The sequence below is a fragment of the Clytia hemisphaerica genome, unplaced genomic scaffold (assembly GCF_902728285.1).
Source record: "Clytia hemisphaerica strain Z4C2 unplaced genomic scaffold, Clytia hemisphaerica genome assembly, whole genome shotgun sequence".
NCBI classification, from domain to species: domain Eukaryota; kingdom Metazoa; phylum Cnidaria; class Hydrozoa; order Leptothecata; family Clytiidae; genus Clytia; species Clytia hemisphaerica.
In genome coordinates this window covers 268,723-294,132 of record NW_027103510.1, presented here as the reverse complement: position 1 = coordinate 294,132, position 25,410 = coordinate 268,723, and the positions used below count along the sequence as shown (strand labels likewise).

At 35.4% G+C, this 25,410-nt stretch overlaps 3 protein-coding genes across 3 annotated transcripts; 1 reads left to right on the top strand and 2 right to left on the bottom strand.

Annotated features, from left to right (window-relative positions):
* The first annotated feature begins 587 nt into the window (after positions 1-587).
* LOC136799065 (tereporin-Ca1-like) lies at positions 588-12,995 on the top strand. The gene is made up of 3 exons (XM_067055744.1): positions 588-638; positions 8,570-8,834; positions 12,428-12,995. The coding sequence occupies exons 2-3, from the start codon at positions 8,571-8,573 to the stop codon at positions 12,923-12,925; spliced, it is 762 nt and encodes a 253-aa protein (XP_066911845.1). The 5' UTR covers positions 588-638; position 8,570; the 3' UTR covers positions 12,926-12,995.
* LOC136799025 (uncharacterized) lies at positions 5,544-7,604 on the bottom strand. The gene is made up of 5 exons (XM_067055705.1): positions 7,220-7,604; positions 6,799-7,079; positions 6,409-6,673; positions 5,990-6,299; positions 5,544-5,853 (listed from the first exon to the last, which is right to left on the bottom strand). The coding sequence occupies exons 1-5, from the start codon at positions 7,602-7,604 to the stop codon at positions 5,544-5,546; spliced, it is 1,551 nt and encodes a 516-aa protein (XP_066911806.1).
* A 6,775-nt stretch (positions 12,996-19,770) lies between the features above and the next one.
* On the bottom strand, positions 19,771-25,131 carry LOC136799024 (uncharacterized). Its single transcript, XM_067055704.1, has one exon. It carries the CDS (start codon positions 25,129-25,131, stop codon positions 19,771-19,773), a length of 5,361 nt encoding a protein of 1,786 aa, XP_066911805.1.
* Positions 25,132-25,410: the final 279 nt, after the last annotated feature.

The window sequence follows — 25,410 nt, the reverse complement described above, 5'->3', positions numbered from 1 at the left end:
GTCAATCTCTAGTGCTATGCGGTTAGTTAGGTAAGGCACTTGTTATTTATTCTTATAAGTTTATTACATTTTTATTTTGAATGCAAAGCTGGTCTAATATTTGTTGGTTTTTAGACTTTACGTAAAGATTTTGCGAGGGTGGAGATTTAGTCGTGTTTCGATCATAAATATAATCAAAATTCTCACAATTTAGGTATTTTTTATTTGGTCAATTTAAACATTAGCGCAAGAGAGGGCAATAGTCTACAGTTTAATATTTACGCTATAAGTATATACAATCTCCAGTCAATATTATGTACATATTTTTCAGCAAAACAATCTACGAGATCAAGTAAATATCTGGAAAACTATATTTGATACAATAAATATTTAGTGCCAAAGGCGTTACTAAATTGTTTATTGTGTTTGTTATCAAACATGGCCAAGAAAACTCAAGCTGGACATACTGAATGTACCAAATCTTATTGAAAAGCAGAAATATCGTTTTTTTTTCTATTTGAGAAAGTCTCACGTTGTGTTTATTAGTGTGGGTGTAGACTCACAAGATAAATTCAAGTTAGAAATTCTTGATTTCCAATTGAAGTGATCGAAGTGCAACTTGAACAACACGGAACCCTACAACCTACAACCTGGTAAAGGTAAATTACCTTTTTTCTTACTAGCTGGCACACAACGTTGTTTCAATTTAAAGTTCACAGCATCCATCTAACGTTAGATGAACGTTGAAACAACGTTATGTGCCAACTGGGATCTTACTAGAGAGGTACACGTTTTTTTATAAGAACAAACTATATAAGAACATAAAGGCTTCGATGGCCAAAATATTAAGATCAAGTAAAGAATCTTTTAAGACTTTGCAGACTCTAGAGCACCCAATTTCTTAGGAAAATGGGCAAAAAAGCTCACAAAATGGTGAAAATAAGAACATGTTAAGAATGTCTTTAAGCTTGAACGGGAAAATCTAAAAGAAGCCAATTTTTGAAAGATGATTAATGAATGATGATTCGAAACTTGATAGTAGAGGGCCAAACCTTAGGATCCGCGACAACTTTTTTAGGACGCAACCACATGAATTCCATTCGAAAGTTGGATGTATTTGAAGACATTTTCGCGAGGGGGGTCCGCTGCTAAAGCCTGGCAAATTTTTTTAGGGCCCAAATTGGGAAATTGGCCCCGTAAAAAATTGACGTTAAGGGCGATGTTCGAAAAACACGGCTTATTATATATCGTTGGAACGGGAATCTTTCGCTGATCAAGAATCAATTCACAACTATGGCCTGAAAATGAACGTATCTCGAGCTATGACTCTATTTGTGAGGATAGGTAAATTATCTGCTTGACAAGAATTGACGTCAAAAAATACTCTGAGAACTTTTCTCATCTTTAAACCATCCAAAATAACAAAACTCGTTAGCAATTTATAAATTGAACTTGTAAATTTTAATTTTCAGCATCAGAATGGTCATCGCCCGACTCAGATTCATTTTCTTCGTCAAAATAATCATCCTCTTCTTCATCACTACTTTCTTGTTCTTCTTTTTCTTCGACCACTTTGCTTTCTTCCTTATTGCCTTCTTCCACATACATTATCAGCTTCGTCGGAAGAGCAGGCTCATGACTTGTTTTTGGACGGCATACGCCGTTTATTATCGTGTAGCCGTTATCCAGAGGGGTCCCCGTTTCTGAAGGGTTTGCAAATGATTCTAGGTTTTTTATTTGATACAAGACTCTTGTCGTTCGAAGGTCATTCGAGGACTATTCAGGTCCGATTCTCGCAAGTGTTTTTTTGTTCTTAAGTTTTGTTTTCCGCCAAATGTTCTTTCTCGTTTCCTTTAAAGTGTTGTCATTGTATATAAACTTGATGACAAATTTTTCAAGTGAATCAGGTGTTGCTTTTTGCAAGTGGTTTATTGCTTCGATACATCCATCGACTCTTTTCCAAACTGCTTTTTTCCCTACAAAAAAATAAATTATTACAAAAATCGAAATTTCTATGCACTATTCAACCTATTACCTTTTACTCGCAATTTCGGCTTTGAAACTTATTGCCCCCGCAAGGAGCGCAGCGACTGAGGAGGCATTCATAGCTTCACGCAATATATTGGACTGGAATCTCGATTTTTTGCGAATTGTTTTTGTTTTTGTGTTTGCGTCGTAATCGGCTTTCCGGCCAATTAAGTGTTCCGCGAAAATATGGCGGTAAATTATACAGCGGTAAATGTTATATATATTTTCATGTTAGGCTATATGCTATTACCATTATTGCGTATTACATTTTATTAGTTTTGATTTAGCATTGAAAAAGTTGAAGCGAGTGTTATAAATACAAATTATAGAAAAAGTATAGTGATTACACCATAACACGAATTACAACTGATTACAATATTACTTCTGCTAATCAAAACAAACAAAATGGCAGACTGGTTATGATGATGAGCTGATTCATTTTGACTGGAAAAATGAAAAAGTGTTTTGTATGTCAAATTTTGTTTCTTGTCTTTGAAACTGAAACTAAATACTGTAATTTAGTCAGAAGTTCATTTCAGCAATGATTTCAATTCTTTTTCTTGGAAGTTTTTCAGCTAGAGTTTGCTCAAGTTTTCAAATGTACATTTGATATTTTTGTTCAAACTGTAATTTATCTTTGTCTGTTATTATATATAAATAACTAGCTTTATTGTTTATAGCGAGCTTCTTGAGCTTTAAAGACCATCATATGGTCGTAACTCGAGAAAGTCCTTCTTAACTTGGTAAAACAAGATATCGGCAAAGTACAAAAAGGTTGAATGTACACATAAGTAAAGTTGAATCCAAAAGTGGTTGAATGTGCTGAATGTCAATCAATGGTTTTTTTGGTCTTCAAAATAGATTTACCTCACCTAGAGTGTTTTCACTGTTTGTTCAGTGTGGTAAATCTATTTTAAAAACCTGAAAAAAGTTTGTTTACATTTGTTTAACTTTGCATGCGCACGTTCAACTTTTTCATTCAGTTGTGATAGCCTAAATAACTTACGCTCCAGGAGTTTGGTGAAATAGCTCCAATTTAACGGTGGTTAGACTAGGCACACAGACAGTCGTACAGGAACACCATAAAGTGAGAATATAGCTAAAAACTCAAAAAGTCTAGTTTCCTGAAGGCCCGTCTCTTCATTGTCTGCACTGCAATCAATCCTTTCAGCTTGGAGAAAAGATTGCATCATGAAAAAGTACTATGCACTTGAAAAAAATAGGCACATCTCAACTTTTCGACTGTACGTCTGAATGGACCACAATGACATTCCTTAATTTTTCTTTTGACTGCAATCACAGCGTACGCAGGTGGAGCCCGGGCCTTAACTAGGATTGGTCTATTTCAGATGGCGCAGAACTTGTTGATAAATTTGAAATTTTATACGCAGTATCATCTTATCATCTTACTATTGTTTATTAGGCAAAAAAAATAGTAGCAATAGCGAATTGTTGAAATATATAGCAGCCAATGAAAAATAAACAAGCTATTTCTGATTGGTTACCTTGTTGATTTATTCACCGCTATATATTTTGCCTACAATCTAAGATGTCTGCAGCATTATCGGAAAAGGTCTATTTAGTGAATGATCATGACATATATTGTTGTAAGAAAAAACAAACAAACAAGGAGATAGTCAGTAAGATAATGATACCATGATTTTCGAAATATGTTTTTGAGAAGCTTTTCCAGCTTTTCCTTGAATTTTATTTAATTGTCAAGCTGCATGAATTCTTCAAGTATTTTGTAAATGGAATATGATTTTTTTTCAATCAATCAATAAATAATTAAATTAATCAATTATTCCTGATTATTTTTTATGCTTTAATTTTTAAAGCATTAAGAGCTTTATAAGTGCATGATATGACCTTTCTGTGGGGGCATTTAGTGAAAGCTATGACTAGTTTTAACCATGCCTATCATAAACGACAAAACATTCTATACCTACCTTTTCCGAAAAAGCTCGAAATTGATTCACAACCAGTCATCACATGAAATCGAATTATCACTTTTGACATTTCAGGAGTAGTTAAGCATTTTGCATCGAAGATTGCTTTCTTCCGTTTGATTCCAAGGGTACCTTGCAAGATGTTCGATACATAAGAGCTTGCAACAATAACGTCTGTGTCCTCTGCATCGATTACCACCGTTGTATCAGAAGAAGATTTGCGAATTTGAGAATAGATGAAAAACATTATAACATCCGCTTCCACGCGCGTACATTCGAAATCTGGAGTTCGTGTCTGTAAACCAAGAAAAATATAAATCTTTCATTTTTTCCTCTTTTAAACACACACACGCGCTCTCTTTCTCCCTCTGTCTTTCCCTCTCTAACAATAATTTCTTAACTACACTTACCTCGCCACCTTTTGTAATTTCACAGCATTCGCTTCTTGTGCTGTAAAAGAACCTCTTTTCAGTATTGATCAGCTGCTCTTTGAATTGAGATTTGATAAATTGCTGAAGTCTTGCCTTGTTCGCCTTGTTTTTGAAAAATTTCCGGAGCTCATTTTTCAGAGTCGAAGCCGAGATGAAAATATTTGGTGCTTCTCCTCCTATGAAATTTTTTCTTTTATCATTCTCTCCATCTTTGGTATTGATGATATCTGAGCCATAATAATCGTTCACGCAAATTATTGTTCTGGCGTTCGGATGTCGCAAATTGATTAAGTTAAAAATTCTTTTCGCGTAGTCAGACCTAGAAAAAAGAAACCTAAAGTGAAACTGGGTGAAACAGATTATTTTTTTATTGTACTATGGTTAGTAAAGGCATAGTATAAGAAAGCCGCGGCTGGAATATGTACCGTATTGTCCTTTCAGTTAATTGCTGTTCCATCTCTGCCTCCGAGCTTTATAAGAACATCAAGATTGTCAGTCTATTATTGGTAGATAGTTTTTGAAATTTTTCTCTTATTTTCCTTCACAAGAAGATTTTTTATTTCTAGATATCTTTGAATATGTACACAATGAAACACTTTAACTGATTTTGGACATATTTTAGGGGTATTTTGTGGAAACGATAGTTTTTCGCCAAAATTAAAATTATAAGAACTATATTCAAGATAACAACTTTCCTGTCAGTTTGAATGATAAATTTTGAAGGTGCTGGCTTGAAATTTTCATAGAATTATCTTGATGTACTATTTCATTGATTTCTAGAAAGATTTCACCGAAATATTGTGAAGGCATTTCAAGGCACCTTATTAATTTTTTAGTTCTTTCAGCCCAGCCATTTTGTGCTTGTTTAAATTTCTTATTGTTGATCTTTCCTGCACAATGATATTATAATGCAAGTGTATTATCAAGGGCATATCATTAATGTCTAAAACGCACTGCGAAGTAAGTATTAACTACAAACTAATAAAGTTTACCATTAAAGATGCTACACTACTTATTTCTTGATCAACAAATAGTCATCAAATACGACAGAGATAGAACAGTAGAAATTCAAATGTTATCATTCCAGCCGCGGCTTTCTTATACTATGGTAAAGGAGAGAAAACAAGTAGTGAGATACTATACTGTAAAAAAACATTTACCATGTGTATACAGCACCATCACCTTTATCTCGTTCATCGTTATTAGGAATAGCTAGCCTCCAAATGAATCCCATGTCTATGATGGCGGTGTAATAAGTGGGTTTTATTTCGACAAACTTCAACATGTCAACTAATTTGGATTTTTGGCATTTGCGTATGGTACCATTGACGTTGAATATTGGTAGACAATGATCGGTTATACGGTGGTCAAAGATACTATCAAGTGCTCCATCTTGCTCTTGCTCAATTAAATCAAGTACAGCTGCTGTTGCCTTGAAAGCCATGTCTTCTTCTGACTTGCTCTCACTGAAACGAAAATTAAAGAATAAAAAAAAATTTTTGAATATTACTTCTATTCATGTCTCATCTGCATAGCTTTTCATATACAATTTTAACTGAACTTTTTCAGGGCTTTTAAAGAAAAATATTCCTAAACTTGTACCTTTTGAATGAGGCGATATTAGCAAAGGTTTTTCGTTTATTTCTTGGTAGCCTATCGTGGATAGATTTTACTTTTGAAAACAGACGTTCTTTGAAGTAATTTTGGACGATTTTGTTACCATCATCGTGAGCTTTCTCTAGATCTTTGACGAGTTCATCAGACGCCAATTCACCAGATTGAATACATCGTAATTTCTGGGAATCCTGAAACGGATTACTTTTCCATTCATTCAGTAACGAAATCACCGAATTGACAGCATTATTGTCCTTTGAGAGCCGTGACGGAACATTTTCTTTATGAACACTCCGACCTGTAATATAAAATAGTTTTTACTTTCCTTACTTACTGTCTTAAGAAACTTAGATAAAATGAAATTTAGATCCTTGAATCGCTAAATTGAATAATTCAAGAACACTTACGCTTCATTTTTGCAAATGAACTCTTCAATGTATGGCGCACTATGTTTACTTTGTTAGTGTTGCGCATATGGACCAACAAGCCTTTCTCGCTTTTCAGTAAACGTTTCCATCCAGATTTTAATTTGGAGCCCTTATTCATTGTCATCTCGATCCACATATCAGCAGGAAGCGCTGAATAAGGGTGATCGGTCATCGACTGGGCGAATATCTCCTCCATCATGTCGGCCTGATTTTTGGGGAGCTTTATCATCTCTAACCAAAACACCTAAAACGAGAACATTTAGAATCAAAAACAGAAAGGGAGGAGCTATTCGACCATCGTAATATTGATGTCCCGGAAGCATGCTTGTTAGAGTGTTGTTGTTGTTGAAAAAGAGATTTAAACCTTACCGGAAGCCATCTTCCATAGTTGGAGTTGTCGTAAATATGCATCCAGGGCATCATTAGTCTGATCGACTCCAAATACCTCGTCCAGTTGTGAGTACGTATGGAATCAATATGCATGAATAAGATTTCAATCATTTCCATTATGCTTACAAAAAAATTAGCTAGCTGTAGGTTTTTGCCAGTTGCAGAAGTAAAAAGTTCCTTGATGTAGCCGTCAAACTCTGGAGCATCGAGTATTGCTTGGAAGGAGATTAAACGAGATTCCTGATTCAAGTTGACGTCACCTGAACATGCGAAAGATATTTAGAAGCATTGAAATCTGATTTTTAGGCAATGATAGAAAGACCACAATACTGAGACATCAATTTGATAAGGTTTTAGTTCATCCAAGTTTCTTCCGTTAATTGAAGGAGAATTAACTTACCAACATTTTCCATAAAGGATTTTAGATTTTCCGGGAATTTGATTTCTTTGTCGATACCAAGATTGATCAAAATCCGAGCAAGTGATTCGTAGATTAATTTGTAGAGACGCTGTGCTCGGTTGTAGTGTTTTCCTTTCAATGCCTGCTCTGCTGATCCCTCAGCATTGACAACCAAATCAGATATTTCCGATCCATTGATTCTCTTGAAAATTGCACTAATGAAGGACATTTGCGTGTGAAACGGGGCCAGAACAGGAATGACCTTTTCGAACATCTCACTGTTTTCGTATTTCAATTCCATCATGTGGGTGTAAACGGGTTGGTCGCCAACAAATTGAATGAACGGCATACGTTTATAAGATGCTGCATCGGCAGCCTTCTTCATTAATGTGTAAACAACAAAACAAGTCATGAGCCTGCTCTTCCGACGAAGCTGATAATGTATGTGGAAGAAGGCAATAAGGAAGAAAGCAAAGTGGTCGAAGAAAAAGAAGAACAAGAAAGTAGTGATGAAGAAGAGGATGATTATTTTGACGAAGAAAATGAATCTGAGTCGGGCGATGACCATTCTGATGCTGAAAATTAAAATTTACAAGTTCAATTTATAAATTGCTAACGAGCGTTTTGTTATTTTTTCTTTGAAGTTGAAGAAAATATAATTGGATGGTTTAAAGATGAGAAAAGTTCTCAGAGTATTTTTTGACGTCAATTCTTGTCAAGCAGATAATTTACCTATCCTCACAAATAGAGTCATAGCTCGAGATACGTTCATTTTCAGGCCATAGTTGTGAATTGATTCTTGATCAGCGAAAGATTCCCGTTCCAACGATATATAATAAGCCGTGTTTTTCGAACATCGCCCTTAACGTCAATTTTTTACGGGGCCAATTTCCCAATTTGGGCCCTAAAAAATTTTGCCAGGCTTTAGCAGCGGACCCCCCTCGCGAAAATGTCTTCAAATACATCCAACTTTCGAATGGAATTCATGTGGTTGCGTCCTAAAAAAGTTGTCGCGGATCCTAAGGTTTGGCCCTCTACTATGACTGTTCAAAATTAATAAACTTTAGTAGCAAAATTTGTAGACTATTTCCATTAGAGATGGGGTTTATTGTAGTTTTCAATGCAATAAATAGTATCCCTGGTCATTTTCCTAAAGAAACAAAATGTTTGGTCGATTTCCTCAGTTTTGGGTGTTTCACTGGTTCGGTTTTGTGGGGAATTTTGATGCAAGAAACTCTTTCTTTAAACCCTATCTACTATAACTCAGTATTTTCCATTTCATCAGGTAAGAAGAGAATAGTCTCTTAAATTCAACAAAACCTTATATCTGGGTATTGTCTTTTTCGCCAGGATGTTGATGTTCAAAGTAACTTGCATTGTTGTCATCCTCGTGATTGTCCAATCAGCTGCTTTCAATGACGCAAAAGAGTCTGAGAACAAGCGCATGCGCAGAGATGCTGGTTTAACAGCCGCCCTGATTGGTGCTGGTATTTCTGCTGGAGCTTCATTGGTTGGAACAACTGTTGGAGCCCTTAAAAGAAGTGATTATTCCGTGGCCGTTTCAGGATCGATTACTAACTTTGCCAAATGGAATATGGGTCTTAAACAGTGTGTTGTAAGTACAGTAGTAGTCTCTTTTTACTCTACCTCTGTATCTCGAATGTCTCCTTAATTGATGATCCCTTCAGTTAACGATGGCTTACTCAACAACTCAAAATTTTAAGTGCATTTTCGAGTTATAGAGACTCCACCGTAATAATTATAACATGTGACTTGAGATGCAGAAGCTGATTCACAACTTTGTTTAAAACGACCTTTTAATACCCTGAGTATCAGAGGTTCAGTTTTCAAAGAACATATCAACCTCTGAGGACCAAGTAAAGAAATTTTATCGCGCATGTGTCAATCTAATCACTGTAGAAAGAATCAAAGATATGAAGAGTAAATATTACCATATTACTTTCTAGCAGACTGTATTAATATTGAAATCTTCTACATGATTCCCAAATGTATAACAGTAATTACTAAACTATTAATTATGGTAATGTTACTTCAACTTCAATGGAATCGAAATAATCTTTATGTTATGATTCTCTATCGCTGACTCTTTTAAAAAGCGTCGATGATATTTCTGAGTTGTGTTTTCAACGGCGCGAAAAAAGATATCAACACTTTGAACTTAATCCAAGATCTTGTCGTTATGGTTACTGCTTTTCTCTGCGTTGATTGCGCGCTGAATAGAATCTAGATTGGTCGGCACATGTCGATATATGATTTCGACCTGTGCTTTTCACGGTAGCCTTTTAACGTTCCAGCAGTGCTTAAACTATTAAAGTTGGTAGAGGGTTGTACCGAACAGCAAGACCAATATACCGATTACTTTATCTCCCAATTATCAACAAACCAATAATATTTTCGTTTGAATACCGTCCCTGGTAACTTTTTCTTTATTTTCCGATAAAATTTAGAAAAAAAAGGCCCTCTTTAGGTTTCATCTTGAAAATTGAAAAACGTAAAATTTATGGTGCACCTTTATGGTCAAAATATTTGGATGATTTGCTCTTTTCCAAAAAAAAAACTATACAATTCTGGTACAGAAACAGGATAGCCATCTGTGTGTTTTGGGATGGCCTGAGTGACCAAGGAATAAAGATGAAACAAATTTATTGTACAGTGGAGTCTATTTAACTCGAACCTCTATAACTCGCATATTTCCTTAACTTGAACAAATGTGTTCCTCGTGCTGGTTTGAGTAATGGAGGCTCCACTGTAGGAGTTTTGAATTTAATAAACTAGCAAGTAGCTTTCGCTATGATGCTCCCGCTGACAGGCATTTGACAGTGATTGATTGAAATTCAGAAAAGGCGAAATGCCGTGTTTATTTTTGTCAGAAATACAGTGATATTGCAAAGTATTCAATTTTTCTCAGCCATAGCTTGCACTAAACATGCCCCCTTTAATAGATACCTTATAAAGCTTGAATTACAAAGCTTTTCATGTTTTATAGGCAGGGTCTTGGAATAATCTTCAGGAAATATTTAGAATGACTTTCTTCTTAAAAGCATTTTCTTTGAAACAACAATAACAAAAATAAAAATAACAAACATATCAAAACATTAATTTATAATTTCCAAGACTATATTTTGACAATGATATAATTTTCAGCTAAGTTGTTGTCTATATCGTAATGTAATATTGTTTTGTAAAGAATACAGTAGTATGGGTCCAGACTAAGAATACAGTGTATACAGAAGCATTCCAAAACCAAAATGATTCAAAATACAACCAAACAACAGGAACATAACATGAAATATCCTTCAGGAATTTCTCCAACAAAAGAAGTGTTAATGTCAAGTTTGTGTACCGTCAACTGCTCTAAAATGGGATTACTTGAGATAACATGGGACATACTGCTTTCTGGTCAGCTTTTTCTTGTTTCTCTCTATCGTCACATCCTCTTCAACAACAAACAGATCCATGTTTCTTGGACAGTACAAAAAAGATGATTCTGTGGAGGTTCGGTTAAAATGGTTGCTGTTTTGGTGTCCCATTGCACAAACATTGCACAGCTCCATTAAAAATGCAGACAATTCATTCCAATTCTTGTTCAACCTTTTGAAGTCAAAACTCTTGTCATTTTTAAAATGTTATGTTAAAATAAAGTTTGATGATTGGTTGAACAACTGCTATCTTTGTGCAAACTCAGCGTATTTGAAGCAGCGATTGACAGTACATCCAGCGTGTAAAACTACTTTAATGGTTAATATGGTATTTGTCATGGTGAATGAACGAAGGCTGGAAGGCAAAACCATAAAGCTGAAATAGGAATAGAGAAGAAGAAACTGTTGACTGTCAATAGATAATTTGTAATAAATATCCAGGTGATGTCAATCAGATCAGACTGTTTGATTACCATGAAAAAGGGTAATCACTGGAGGGAAACTGGTATCGCCTCCAAATAGTAGAGCTTTCTGGTAATAAAATTGTAAAAATTCAAAAGTCAAAAACATTTAATTTACATTTTAGCTAAGACAAAGTGCAGACCAAGAAAGGATGTAAAGTTTCGCTCAAATGATGCAAATTACCCTTTTTCACGGGTACCAATCTAATCTAACATTATCAAACGATAGGTGTTAGATTACCGCAACCAAATCGAACAGTCACGAGTCACAGTCTGGTAAAGTTGAATTATGTTCGAACGACCCTCCTGCCGATTCCCCGGACTCCAGGGATTTTCTTGTTGCGTGTCCGAGGATTTTAACATTACTTTTTGAGACACCCCGGACTGAACGCGTGGTCTGCGAGACGTACTTAAACAATTGGGCGATCACACATGGGCGTCAATTTCATCATCCCTATTCTGCCCGCTTTCGTGCGAACTTAGTCGACCGTCGTGCGTTAACTCGTGACAACACGTTCACTTATCCAGCCGCGTGGTTCACTTATCTGGCAGCGCAATTTGTTTGTCTGGGGATAGAAATATTTCTTTCGTTCGACAGGGTCGTCTTCGATCAGGTTCAGTAACCAAACACCTATAGTTTGATTCTGTTTGATAAAATTTGATAGTTCAATTACGAAAATTTGGATCAATTGAATTCAATTGACATCGCCTGGAGATAAACAGAAGGTTCGTTAATGGTGGTATGCAAAGTGTTTTCCAATTTCTGATAATAATTACCCAAAAGTAACAGTATTAAGTAACTGATGATGCCTGATTATACAAGAAGGATACAAAGCAAAAAGAAATTCTTTAAAATAATTTTCAATCATACATCCTATCTGAAACATTACTTTTCCTATCTGAAACATTACTTTTGATAAAATAGTATTATACTTACTATCAAAGTTGCAGAACAGTATTATGGGATTATACCTTCTGAAACCAACTGGTCCCAAGTTGCTTCGTTGCTTTTTGTTGTTGTATTCCTAGCTATGACTTTGGAGCGCTAAAGACGCTAAATTTCTGTTCACGTGGTGTTGTTGTATTCCAAGCTATGACTTTGGAGCGCCAAAAACGCAAAATATCTGTTCGCGCGGTCGAGCTAGCTTAAAAGCTCACCACACGGCAATCTTTTAGTAGATGCGGTAACTAGGTTACATCGTCCCGTTTTTTTTCTTGAACAATTTTTCGCCAGCTCGATCCCCAGCACGGCCTCGTGAAGCAACATAGGCTCCCTTCGGGAGCAATAATTCCCTGTTTCCTGATAGGTAGAAAGTGGTTATATGAACATTCCAATGCGAAGTGTTTCATCAGGAAAACGTGAAGGATTTGCTGGCCACAAAGAAGGTAACACTGCTACCGGAAACTGGGTTCAATGCACTTACAAAATATTGAATAGTAACGTCATAATACATTTGATGTATTCTGCTCCTTTTTCGTTCGATTTTCATTACAACCAGATTGCGGTGGCAATTTGTCATTCGTCAGACTCGCGATGTACAAATATGAAGATTGGACAGATGACAAATGATGCCCGACCCTATTTAGCCCGAATGGATTACTATAACACTATTCGTATGTTAAAGCTTTGTAAGGAAGGATTCTGTGTGACCGGTGTTATGGGAACATCACATCATTCTGAAATTACATGGAAAGTATATCCCATTATTTATGACAATTTATCAAATGCAGTTCAATCTTCAGCAGCGAAAACACGATGGGATAAAGCTGATTATGACCACTTTGTTGTTAAAGAACTGATGTAAACATTACAATTTGTAAACATTTTTTGGGTCATGTTATGGAAAATAAAAACCGGTGGAAGAATGTAATTTACAGATTTTCTTATGAAATTTTCTTTAAAACTCTGACGATCAATCCCAAATATTGAGAAAAGTTTTCAACAAGTAAAAGCTTTATTTTAGACATCGTTTTCGAAGAAAAAAAACGAGTTCCCGCCTTTTAGGATAAGCCCAAACACATTGAGCTCTCCTACTGTTTTTACAGAATGAACACGGGGAGATTCTTTTGTCTCGTTATAAATCCTTTTGACTTTTACATTGAGTAATGTTGGCAAAACCCTTAAGTATCCCAGCTCTTGTGCTGAAAATAAAAATCACATTCGTTTTAACGTTACGTTCAGATATTGTTTCACAGATATTGTACTAAGGATGTGAACCAGCTTTTTTCTGAATAAGAGTGACCTTTTTGTGTTACTAACATTTAGCAAAAGAGCAGTTTAACCAGATGACTACTTGAAGGCTTAACCGTTTTGATACTGAGAGTTGTTTTCAAAAATAAGCTAAGTAAGACCTCAGACGCTCTTCCCGTAGCACTCTACATTAATAAATATGCTTCTTGTGTATTTTATGCTAGCGCTCAACCTAAGAATATATTCATAAAGAGCTGCCACAGAACACAATGATCTGTTCCGTTTCGACCCGTGAGATCCAGTAAAAAAGCCCCGGTGGGATGTAATTGATTTCTAGGGAAACCAGACTCGTGCCAATGCTTTAAAATGAAAAGTTCTTTCCCTATCCCGGTGAAAACCCAGCTAAAAACCTAGCCTGAAACCCCAGAGAGCTTTTGAGAATTCAAATTTATACTCGGTGAAGTTTTTCCATAGCCAACCCGATGGATTTCAAAACTTCACCGGGTCACTGAGACAGGTGTGTAATTCCAGTACAATACGTGTTCCTTTCTAAAAATGGAGACAAAGAAAAAACAAAATTTACAGCTATAAGACATACATACTATACAGAGCTTATAGAACTCAAAGTAGATCTAGTGGTGAAATTTCCGTTCTGTAAAGTAACCCCACTTGGTGTTTCAACAACCACAAAATGGTTTCTAGTCTCCAAAATCTCAATTAATCGAGTTCTACCGGCTGAAATACAATCCCCGATTTTTCCACAACAACAACAACAGTTCTTGCAAAACAATTCCGCCATTTCAGTAGATATTTTATATAGTTTCAATTTCAATTTCTCCTTCGAGTTACAATCAAACTCAATAAGAAGAAAAACATTACAGCATGATTTCATGAGTACGAGTCCATAAATAGCGTGTATCTTTTCAGGGTGGTTTTCAATCTCTCGCGATATTAGTATATAAAACGGTAAATAACAAATTAAATACGCAAGCCACAACATCCAGATAAATTTATTCGAAGGTGACTTTGAATGTTCTGTGTCTTCCAGTAAAGGGACGTTTAAGAAACTCCGGATTAAGCACGATAAAGCTAAACATATAGTCGATACAGTCATTGGTATGTAGAAACTCACAACACAGAGTGCAATGATTTTAGTCCATTTGTTACTGTCGTGAATGTAAAAATAGAGGTAAGACAATAAGGCTGCTGTGAAAACAACCAACGTCAATGCCGTGTATTTTACCGACGACGTAATTTCCTCACGTTTAATCTGCTTTGCAGCGACGTAAAAATCCAAAATACATATCAAAGTGAAGAATAGAAGTGAAAGAACCACAAAAGCATACCAAACGCTATTAAAAGCGTTCAATAAATGCTGGTATTGTTTGACAATATCCTCATAATGGGTATCAACGTCAGTTCTTTTATGATAAATCTGCCAATGAGCATTAATCTTGACTGGTAACGTGAAAAAAGGTTGAACAGTATCAACTATAAACATTAAAATGTAAATTAGTTTTGCTTTGTTTTCTATATCTTTGAAAACAAGTAAACAAAGAAGATTCCCAAGGAGTGCAGTTAACATAAATACAGCTCCTCCACACGTGTCTATTATAAGGAAATCCTGCGATAGCATGAAATGATGTGTAGTTATAAACGGTATTGGGTAGACTGTATATACTAGGAATAATAACAGCAATAATGCACAGTTAGTAAATGGATGTTTGCAGCCGCTCATCTTTACCTTTCCAACAATGATGATAATTACTTGTAACAAGATCTTAAAACATACTTTTCATCCTGTGTTTGACTCTAAAATAGAAAATTTCAATCATACAAACGTATATTACTGCTATAAATTTTGTTCCCATTAAATACACTCTTCTCGAGATGCATAAATTTATTGTTGTCCTCGTTTTCAAACAGATTTCATTGCTATGAAATTATACATTTAAACCAATTTATATTCCCAAAAGGCAAACATTAACTCTAAAACAAAAGTACTTGAAATTCAAAATGTCTCATGAGGTGTAAACAACACAATTATCATTGTGAATATGTAATTTATAGCAATGAAATCAGTTTGAAAACGAGGACAACAATAAATTTATGCATCTCGAGAAGAGTGTATTGAAGTATACCATTCGTCGAAGACAGATAATTTGTGTTTGCATATTTGTAACATATCAATACTAATCGTTTCTAAGAATGAAATTGGTTATATAAGCCACCTGATGAGAAAAAATCAATGTCACTGAATGAATGTCCATTTTAAATGATCATTCTAGACAAAACTTAGCAACCAAAATCCGAAAATAAATCTTTACTCATTTCATTAAAATATATTTGACAAGAAGAGCGGAGGTATGATTAATTACTTTTTCAAACAATAGAAAACAATAGAATTTCGAGTAATTGATCGCTTCCAATGTTCTTTGCATTCGATGAACTGATTTGAAATAAATTTTATTCCTTTTGAAGCTAAAACTTTATGAAAATTACATTTTAAAAATTTCATCAATTTTATAACTTTCAAAGAAAAAACATTTCCTGTTGCCTGTAGATATGAATAAAAAAATTGTTTAATATTTTATGAATAAAATCACCGATTTCAAAAAAAGTAACTGATTCAAAATATTTTCTTTTTGGAAAAAAATAAAACATTGTCTATAAAAAAAAAAAACCACATTAATATTTTTCAGTTCATGGAATGTCTTCATCATCTTACACTCAAACATCATTTTTTTTCTGCTGAAAAATATTTTCAGTGCAAAACATGATATAAAAAAGAAAAAGCTCATAAAAATTAATAGCTTTATCTTTATAAACAAAACAACGCTGGATTTACAAGCTTGAGTCAAATGAAGCTGAGATGTTAAGAAAATCATCTTGACAAGAAAACCTAAGAATTATCAGTTTTCGCTCTTCATCTTTATCAAATTGTCAAAACTATCAATATTTTAAACATCTATCTCTTAGTTTAGCTCAAAAAGACAGCGTGGTGGAGATTTTATAAGAATTTTTTCACAAGTCGATATTTCGTGGGCGAAGATATTGTTAAGAAATTATCATTTTATTTAAATCTTGCTTGACAATGTTTGTAAATTTAAAAGAAACCACTTTTTCAAAGGTATATTCAAGTGATAACATTAATATTTCATTGATTATTGTATAGATTTCGTTTTCTTCAAACAAAGGGGACATTATTTATGACTCTTTGAGATGTGAAATTTAACATTTTCCACTCAAATGATGATATTTTCCCTTTCTCGCCCCCCTTCTTGTAAAAATATCAAAATTTTTTTACGATCTTCATGTTTTGTGTAAAAGTGACTTTTCGACATTTCTTCATTTTCCATTTTTAATAAAATATTAATCAGTTTTAGCATGTTATTGTCAAGATGTTTTCCACTTTTCTTCTTCGCTTCAATTTTGGCTACAAGAGCGATTAGAAAGAATATTCAAAAAATTCGAATTCCAAAATTAACAAAAGCTGTAGCATTATTGTTAACTAATTCATAGTATCAGAAAATTTCGCTACCTTCGCGATAGACCCTTGAATTCGTGAAATTTAATTCCGGGAACTATGCCGTTTTTGCAAAAATGGTCAAAAATGCAGAGAAATGTAATTCTAAATTACCAGTGAGACAGGTTTTTCTATGTTTTGACCTTAACTTCCCAGAGGTGGAAGAAATGCTCAGATTAGAATTTTCAAATTTTCAAAATTAACATTTAGCAAACAAAATATTCAAAGATTGTGCTGAAGGTCTAAGAAAAATACACCCCTGTATCAGCGACCCAGTTAATCCACACCCCCTTCTCACAGACCCACTGGAAAAAAATCGTCCCAGGAGAAAATAATACCCCAAATTTTGTCCCCTCTGGAAATTATGAAAAAAAAGCGAGTCTTCACTGTAAAATTCTTGTGCTATTTTTTCCATTCTCAGTGAATTTTCTGACTAGAAAACAATGGAACTCAATTCCCTAGTCATTAAAGACTTGAGTATATCAATCCTTATCGAATTTAGGGCCGTTATTTTTACCCCCTGGCTGAAAGAATCCTGTAAGAACCCTATATATCCAGTTTTGGCTATTATAATATTCTTAAGAAGGAGGAAAAGGGGTCTGTGAATCATACGTTTAAACTTTGGGTCAAATTTTGAAAATTCATGGTTCAAACCTAAGTCTTATTTTTCTGAAACATATTTGAATTAGTCTGAGAAAATTGAAAATGTGTCTGGAACACGTCTAAAAATAAAAACAATTTCCAAACTCAGTTTGTCTATAACAATAGTCCCAATATCTACGGAATCTATCTGTCTTCAAAACACATTGCCTACGCTCTTTTATTCGTGAGATACATCAGAGCGTAAAACTCAAAAACTTGAAAATATTTTTTCTGAACCATGAAAAATCACAGCTTTCTTGAAATCAAATTTGTTCAAATTTGTTACATTCTCATTCATCGAGTTGAATTAAAAAAAGAAAATGTCCTGTAGTGGTTCAAATCTTCTTTTTCCAAAAAGCAACTATTTCTAAAAATAATCTTATTAAATTATTTGAAAGAAATTACTCGATTGGATGAAATTGATACTTTGGCTTGTAATTAGCCAATTAAAAGAGCTTCTTTGAAAAAGATTCTTGCCTCTGTAACCCCAGTTGGAGATTAAAGATTTAATGCACGTATTTAATCCGGGAAGATCTTCTTAATTTTGGGATTTGTAACCTGTGAAAAGAACTCTCTCTAATTCGAACCTCTTTGATTCGAACTAAAAAATCCATATAGCTGGAAAAGCTTGGAATCAATTTAAGATACTCCCTAAAAACTTTCCCAGTAAATATTCGGTGTCCCTTGAAAGTCGAATGAGAGAGAGTTGCTTCAGTGCAAAAATGCTTTACATATATATTTTAATATTTTAAGTTCTTGCCTGGTTAACATTTCGGCGTGATGGCGTAATTTATGATTTCAAAAAAGCCTGATGCATTATCAATAAGCGAATATTGTCGGTGTGATGGCTACCCAGCTGGCACACAACGTTGCTTCAACGTTAATCTAACGTTAAATGGACGTTGTGGACGTTAGATAAACGTTGAAGCAACGTTGTGTGCCAGGTGGGTAGCGAGCACCTCACCAAAATTGCGTAGAAAAAACGCGGCTAACGTTTAATACAGGCTAACGGGATGGTGTGAAGAGTGAATATTTTCGACGTTTTTTGGTGTCATCATAGTATAAGAAAGCTGCGGCTTGAATATGAACTGCATTTGTCTTTTCAGTTAATTGATGTTCTATCTCTGTCTCCGAGCTTTATAAGAACATCAAGATGCTCATTTTATTATTGGTAGATAGTTTTTGAAATTTTTCTGTTATTTTCCTTCACAAGTTTTTTTATTGCTAGATATTTTTGAATCTATACCCAATAGAACACTTGAACTGATTTTGTACATATTTTAGGGGTATTTTGTGGAAACGATTAATTAAAATTATAAGAACTATATTCAAGATGACAACTTTCCTGTCAGTTTGAATGATATATTTTGAAGCTGCTGGCTAAAACCTAGTTTTTGTTGTTGTTGCTGTTTTTGCAGGACCTTTTGGATGCGCGGCTATTCTATGCAATGAAGTTTGTGAAGCGAAATTATGAACATCGACCAGCAATTTTTTCGAAAACACAAGCAAAATTAGTATTGTTTTTTGAAAGTCACTATATATCAAGCGACTTAAAATTTAAAATCCCAGGGGAAAAGTTTTCTTTTGGACTGCTGTACAAAATGCGGATGATTTTGAGACCCGTCTTATACCTGCGAACCCGTTCTTAGTTCTTAGTTAAGGCAATCGAACAATGTTGTGGAATCTGATAACGCTCAAATTGCGGAATTTTGCAGCACTCTATGCAATTTCCCGAACGGATATTAGAAGTAGATATCTGTTATAGTCCAGGAGCATAATCACCAGGACACGAAAAAAACTGACAAGGATACCGCAATGTATTTGTTATCGAAAATTAGCCCGACTTATCAGTATCAAATGTGAAAAGTGTCGTTTGAATATGATAAACCGTTAAAAAGTAAGATCCAATGTAGTAAACACAATTGACGTCAAAATTGACGTTTTTGCATTCTGGTCCGTAAAATAGACATCCACAAGAAAATTTCGGACAGCAAAAAAGTAAATTTGGAAACTTCAGACATAGCTCAGTGCTGATATATGTTATCACGTACTTCTACGACTGTCATAGTTGACCTCCCCCAGCTCCCGGACTATTAGTGGATACTAGCCTCAAAAAATCTGGTTTCCATAAAAACACATCCACATCAGCAACATGGTAGAGTATTCTGAAATATTTTACGTGTTGTCTCAATGACTTTCTTTAGAGGACTGTGATAAACAAAATTAACAAAAGCACTAAATAGGCCTCGATTAGTCTCGATGACCCAAAACGATATAATACAATAAAAATATCACACTCCCGCGCACGAGGGGAGGTCACGTTCGTCGATGAATTTGATTTTCACTTCTTGATTGTTCTTGTCATCACTTACTCGTGAGTGATGATACTCAAACGGAAATAGTTTATTGATAGGTCTTCGGAGAATTCCGTTACCGTATTTGTTTACAACGACGAGTTCGGCTCCGCGAACTTTACCATCTCTTCCTCGTAACAATTTACTCACTCTACCTTTCCTCCAATCATTACCTTTAACATTTTCCTCATTAATTAAAACGATATCATTCTCGTTGATCATATCGCTTGAGTTCTTTCGTGCAAGTTTCTTGTGTGTTTCTCTCAACTCGAGTAAGTATTCTGTTTTCCAACGTTTCCAAAAGTGTTCAATTGCTTGCTTCGTGTTTTCTGACAACTCAAAACTGTCACTGTTGTCGTTTGTTGTATTTGTGTTACGTCCGAGACGTTTACCGTATAATAAATGATTCGGGGTGAGAGGTTCTTCTGTCAATTCGTCATAGATGAAGGTTAAAGGACGGTTGTTGATTGTTCGTTCAATTTCAATCAATAACGAAAGGAATTCATCGTACTTCAGCGTTTTGTTGTTCAAAGCTTTATTCAAACACGTTTTCACGGATTTCACAAGTCTCTCTGTAAACCCATTAAACCAAGGTGCTTTCTCGAGGCTAAACTTCCATCGAATTTGACAATTTGTAACAAAGTTTTGTACGTTTTCTGCAGTGAACGTTGAACCTTTGTCTGAAAAGATTTCTTCTGGGATTCCTCTGCGATTCATAAATCTCCTTAATACTTCAATGCACGACTCTCCACTGTAGTCTGTAGCAATGTCTAAATATACAGCCCGACTGGCTTGACATGTGATTAATGAAATCCATACCTTGAACTTTTCTTTCGTTTTGTCGAATACATTATACACCAAATATGGTCCGCAATAATCGATTCCAATGTTCTGGAAAGCGGCACCAACTTGTAGTCTAGACTTTGGTAAATCGTAAGATTCTGGATAACGATAAGCTTTACCACCATGTTTCTTGCAAATCGTACATTTGTAGATAAAATGACGGACGCGTTGACGCAATCTTGGAATTTGAAATTGGGATCGTAGTTCGTTCAAAGTTTCACGTTGGCCATTATGCATTACCTTGTCGTGGGCTTGCTTGATCAACAAATCAACAAGTGGACTGTTCGTAGGTAACCATATTGGATGCTTTGCGTCAAAGGGAATTGGAGCATTGTTCAATCTTCCCTTCCATCTGTACACTTCCCCTCCAAGGAAAAGATTTTTCTTCATTTCGTCTGGAATACCTCTTTGGGCATCCAATAACCATTTCTTCTTGGCTGATAGCAAATCATCAGCATTCAAAATATTCTGTTTGTTTATTTGTTTCTTATTTATTTGTTTGTTGTTTTTATTTTTCCAACAACGTATGTTCTCCACAAATTTGAAGACATACCCAGTAACACGTAACAATTGTTCAAAAGACCGAAATCTTTGAACGTCAATAATTTCACCAAGGTTGGACTGAGCTTCAGGTATAGTTATCCACTCAGTCCCATCACTAATATTGAATGAAAGGGTATCCTTCTCCTCAGGTATATTTAGAAGATTAGGACCCTTGTTGACACCATCACTAAAAGGTTTGAGGTTTGTTCCCGTCTTCTCAGGTATAGTTAGAGGATCAGGGACCTCAGAAAATTTGTCACCGACTTTCAAACGAGGCCACTGAGATTCAGGCATAATTAGAAACTCAGGACCATAAAACCATAATTTACAACCAGCTAGACGTGCTGGCTTAGACCCCCGGGACGCAATGTCCGAAGGATTTTGCTTTGTAGCAACTAATTTCAGTTCAATCGAGAGAGATTCAAAATTTCGTCTAATCTCATCAGAAATATTCTTAATATATCTATCTTGTTTTCTCGAAGTTTCAATGTTCTTGACCCAACAGTAAGCAACACTACTGTCAGTCCATACAGTAAATTTTTCAAATTCAAAGTTCATTTCTAAGTGTCTCTTAACAACATTCATGAGACGTGATACAATAAGTATAGCTACCAACTCCATTCTGGGTGTCGTCAACTTCTGGTCATCAGGTTTGGTTTTTGATTTCGTCTTGATTGGATTCACGTGTGACTTTGATGTGACGAGGCTTGTCTTGATATCACCATCCTTTGATACGATTCGTGTGTAGATACAGCAACCATGTGCGTCGTCAGAAGCATCTGAGAAGCCATGTAACTGAATTTCCTTGACATTTTGTTTAACACTCGAATAAGCTCTTTCGACTCTGATCTCTTGTGTATACTCAAAGTCTTTCACCAAATTTTGCCATTCACAAAGCAAATCACCGTCGATGGGCGTGTCCCAATCAATTTTACTTAGACACAATTTCTGAAAATACAATTTCAACGTTAACACGATAGGGTTTATCAGTCCTAACGGATCATAAATGGACGCCAATGCTCTCAACACATTGCGTTTCGTCGGTTTCAAACTCGCTAAGCTTTTGAGTTGGAAACAAAGTTCGTCAGATTCTTTGTCCCATGTAACACCAAGGACTTTCGTCTTACCCATCACAGTAGGGTTTTCGGTTTCTCCGTATTTCGATTGGAGTTTGGATTCGAGTTCCTTCGAGTTGGATTGGAATTTTCTCAGGTTAAACGATGCTTTCGATAAATGCTCTTTCGTTTTCTCGACAAACTCTTCAGCTTCAGCAACAGTTCGTTTGCTTGTTGTCAAATCATCCACATGCAGCGATTTGATAAGGTTGTTCTCGAACTCTGCGTCGTTTGCTGTTCTGATATGATGTTGCAGGGTGGCATTCAAAACGAAGGGCGATGCGTTTATCCCAAACAAAACTCTGCACATCCGGTACTCAACAATTTCGTTTGCTTCAAAGTTTTTAAAATCAATTTTGTCTGAATTTTTGAACCATAAAAATCTAGTAAGGTCTCTCTGTTCGTTGTTTAGTTTTATGTGTAGAAAAGCCTTTTCAATATCACCGACAATGGCGACTTTGTCTGTTCGAAAACGTAACAAAATTTCAAAGAGATCTGTATTCAATGGAGGACCCGCCTCTAAACATTCATTCAAAGAAAATAACTCATTGTTATTTGCCTTTGCACTCGCGTCATAAACAATGCGTACCTTTGTTGTTGATTTTTCTGGTTTGATAACAGCGTGGTGCGGAATGTAATGTGTTTTTCCAACCTCTTGATCATTTGGCGCTTTTTCGATAACACCTTTTGTTAACTGTTCATTGAAAATCTTTTGATAATCTTTCAATAATTGTTGATTGTTTTCGAAGCTTTTTGATAAACATTGAAGTCTTTTTCTACACAGTTCATAATTGTCTCCTAGCGACCAATTCTCCTCTTTGACTGGATATGTTGCTTCATACATTTTCTCTTTCTCGTTAAATTTTAAAGAGTTCTCAAACTCCTTCACAAATTCACGTTTTTCGGTATCAAAGTTTTCACATTTTATTCCAAGACTCTCCAAGTCCCAGAACTTATCAACGGTTTCAGATAATCGATCATTTTCACTAATGACAGCTTTCAAAACATGTGAGAAAAAAATTCCGGACGAAATCTTTTCTTTTAAATCAGCAGGACCACTCAAAACGTATCCCAACGACGAACTCAAAGCAATGGGCTGGCCAGACTTGCCAGTAACAGCACCTTCAGTGTGTATAAAATCCCAATAAAAGTTAGAGCCAATCAAAATATCAATATCGATGGCTTTTTCATGATTTGGATCTGCCAGTTTTAAACCTTTCAAATGTTCAAAACGTTTTTGACATTCGACTGTGTTCTGTCTCGAAACGGGTTGACTGATTTCGGATACGTAGGCTTGCACAGGAACCTGTCCTTTCGAAGTTTTCACGTTAAATTCGACCAAGGGTAAGGTTTTGACGGTTTTGTTGTTTCCAAACGATTGGATACAAAGTTCCTTTTTTCCAATTTGCTTTAGATTCAGCTTTCGACTCAATGTGGGTGTAACATAACTCAACTGACTACCAGGGTCAAAGAAAATTCTACTTTCGGACGAACGATTTTTCTCGACATTTTCAATTTTGGCTTTGGCTGTTTGTAGCAAAACGGTACACGAACTGCTTGCTAAATTCGACTGAGTATCTTCTGGCGTATCTTCCTCTTTCTTGAAGGTTTTACAAATACTGCTATGATGATTTTTTCGACAATGATAACAACTGCGCATCGATCTACAACTTTTACTATCATGTCCTATTTTCAAGCACTTGAAACATCGTTTCTGTTTGATGAGAAAATCCTTTCGACTTTCTGGTTTCGATATCTTGGAACATTGATAGGCTTTGTGTGAAGCGTTTCCACAGTAAACGCATGGAAAGGTACGGAACGGTTGTCTTCTTTTGCTGTCTGTAGGACGACCGGTACTCATTAGGTTTTCGTAATTTTCGACACCTTCATTCTCTGTAAGAAGGACCTTTTCTCGAGCTTCGACTTCTTGTTGTAAGGCTTCGAGTAACTTATCGATTGCCCATACATCCTTTCCGAACTTTCTAGTCAACAACAATTTTATTTCTTGTGGCAATTTCGACATAATAACTGGTGCGAGCATAGGGCCGTAACGTTTCTCCTCCAGTCCGATTCCACGAAGATTTCTAATTTGAATTTCGATGTTGTTGTAAAGCATTCTCAGTTCTTTGATATCGATAAAGTTTGATGTTGTTTCTAAGTTTAACAATTTATTCATATGCGCACTAATAATTATCTGTTCGTCACCGAACCTTTCTTTTAACATTTTGAGCGCAATATCGTAATTTTCGTTAGATAATGTTATACCTTGGATGCAAGATTCCGCTTCTCCTTCAAGTAAACTGGTGAGGTATGTCATTTTTTCGACGTTGGTCATATCATCTCTCTGATGAACGGCACAATCAAATGTATCGAAAAATGTTTCCCATTTCAACGGATCTCCATCGTAGGGTTTCAAACTCAATTTGGGTAGACGAATATCAGCTTTCCGCTGTTTCTCTCGGGTACTTGTGACACTACTATCACTAACAGCAATTTTTGGGTTCTCTTTTGACAATTCACTTTTGACGGCTAAAATCAACGACTCAACTCGACGCTCAACTTTGGAACACTTCTCATATTGTATTCCCATTTGCTCTTCATCGTCTAATTCATCCACGATGTTATCCGTAATCTCAATGATAATTTGTAACTTTTTATTTAAAACTTTACAAGTGGTTTCAAGAGCGTTTTTGTTACTTTTAGCATCCTTGTTCCATTCTTCGCACTCCAAAACCAACTTGTTAACATATGATGTGAGAGCGTTGCGCTTCTTGCCAAGTTTCTCAACATCAACCATTTTTCAACTTTTATTATATATTTTCTTGTTTCGACTTTTTAATTTTTGCTCCGGCCTAGGAGCCTTAAATTCTCTCTCGTCCGACGACGACGACGCTCAAGACATTTTTTGTTTGTTTATCTAATCCGATATTCTATTCCGATTTAATAAAAACGGATTACCTGATTCAAATAATACTGTGATTTGATTGGCCGAAAGTATTTAAGAAAAAGATGGCTGCCGAAAGTGGACTAGTTGACAGTGTTGCAAATACTGGCAAATCTCAGTGAAAAATTGATC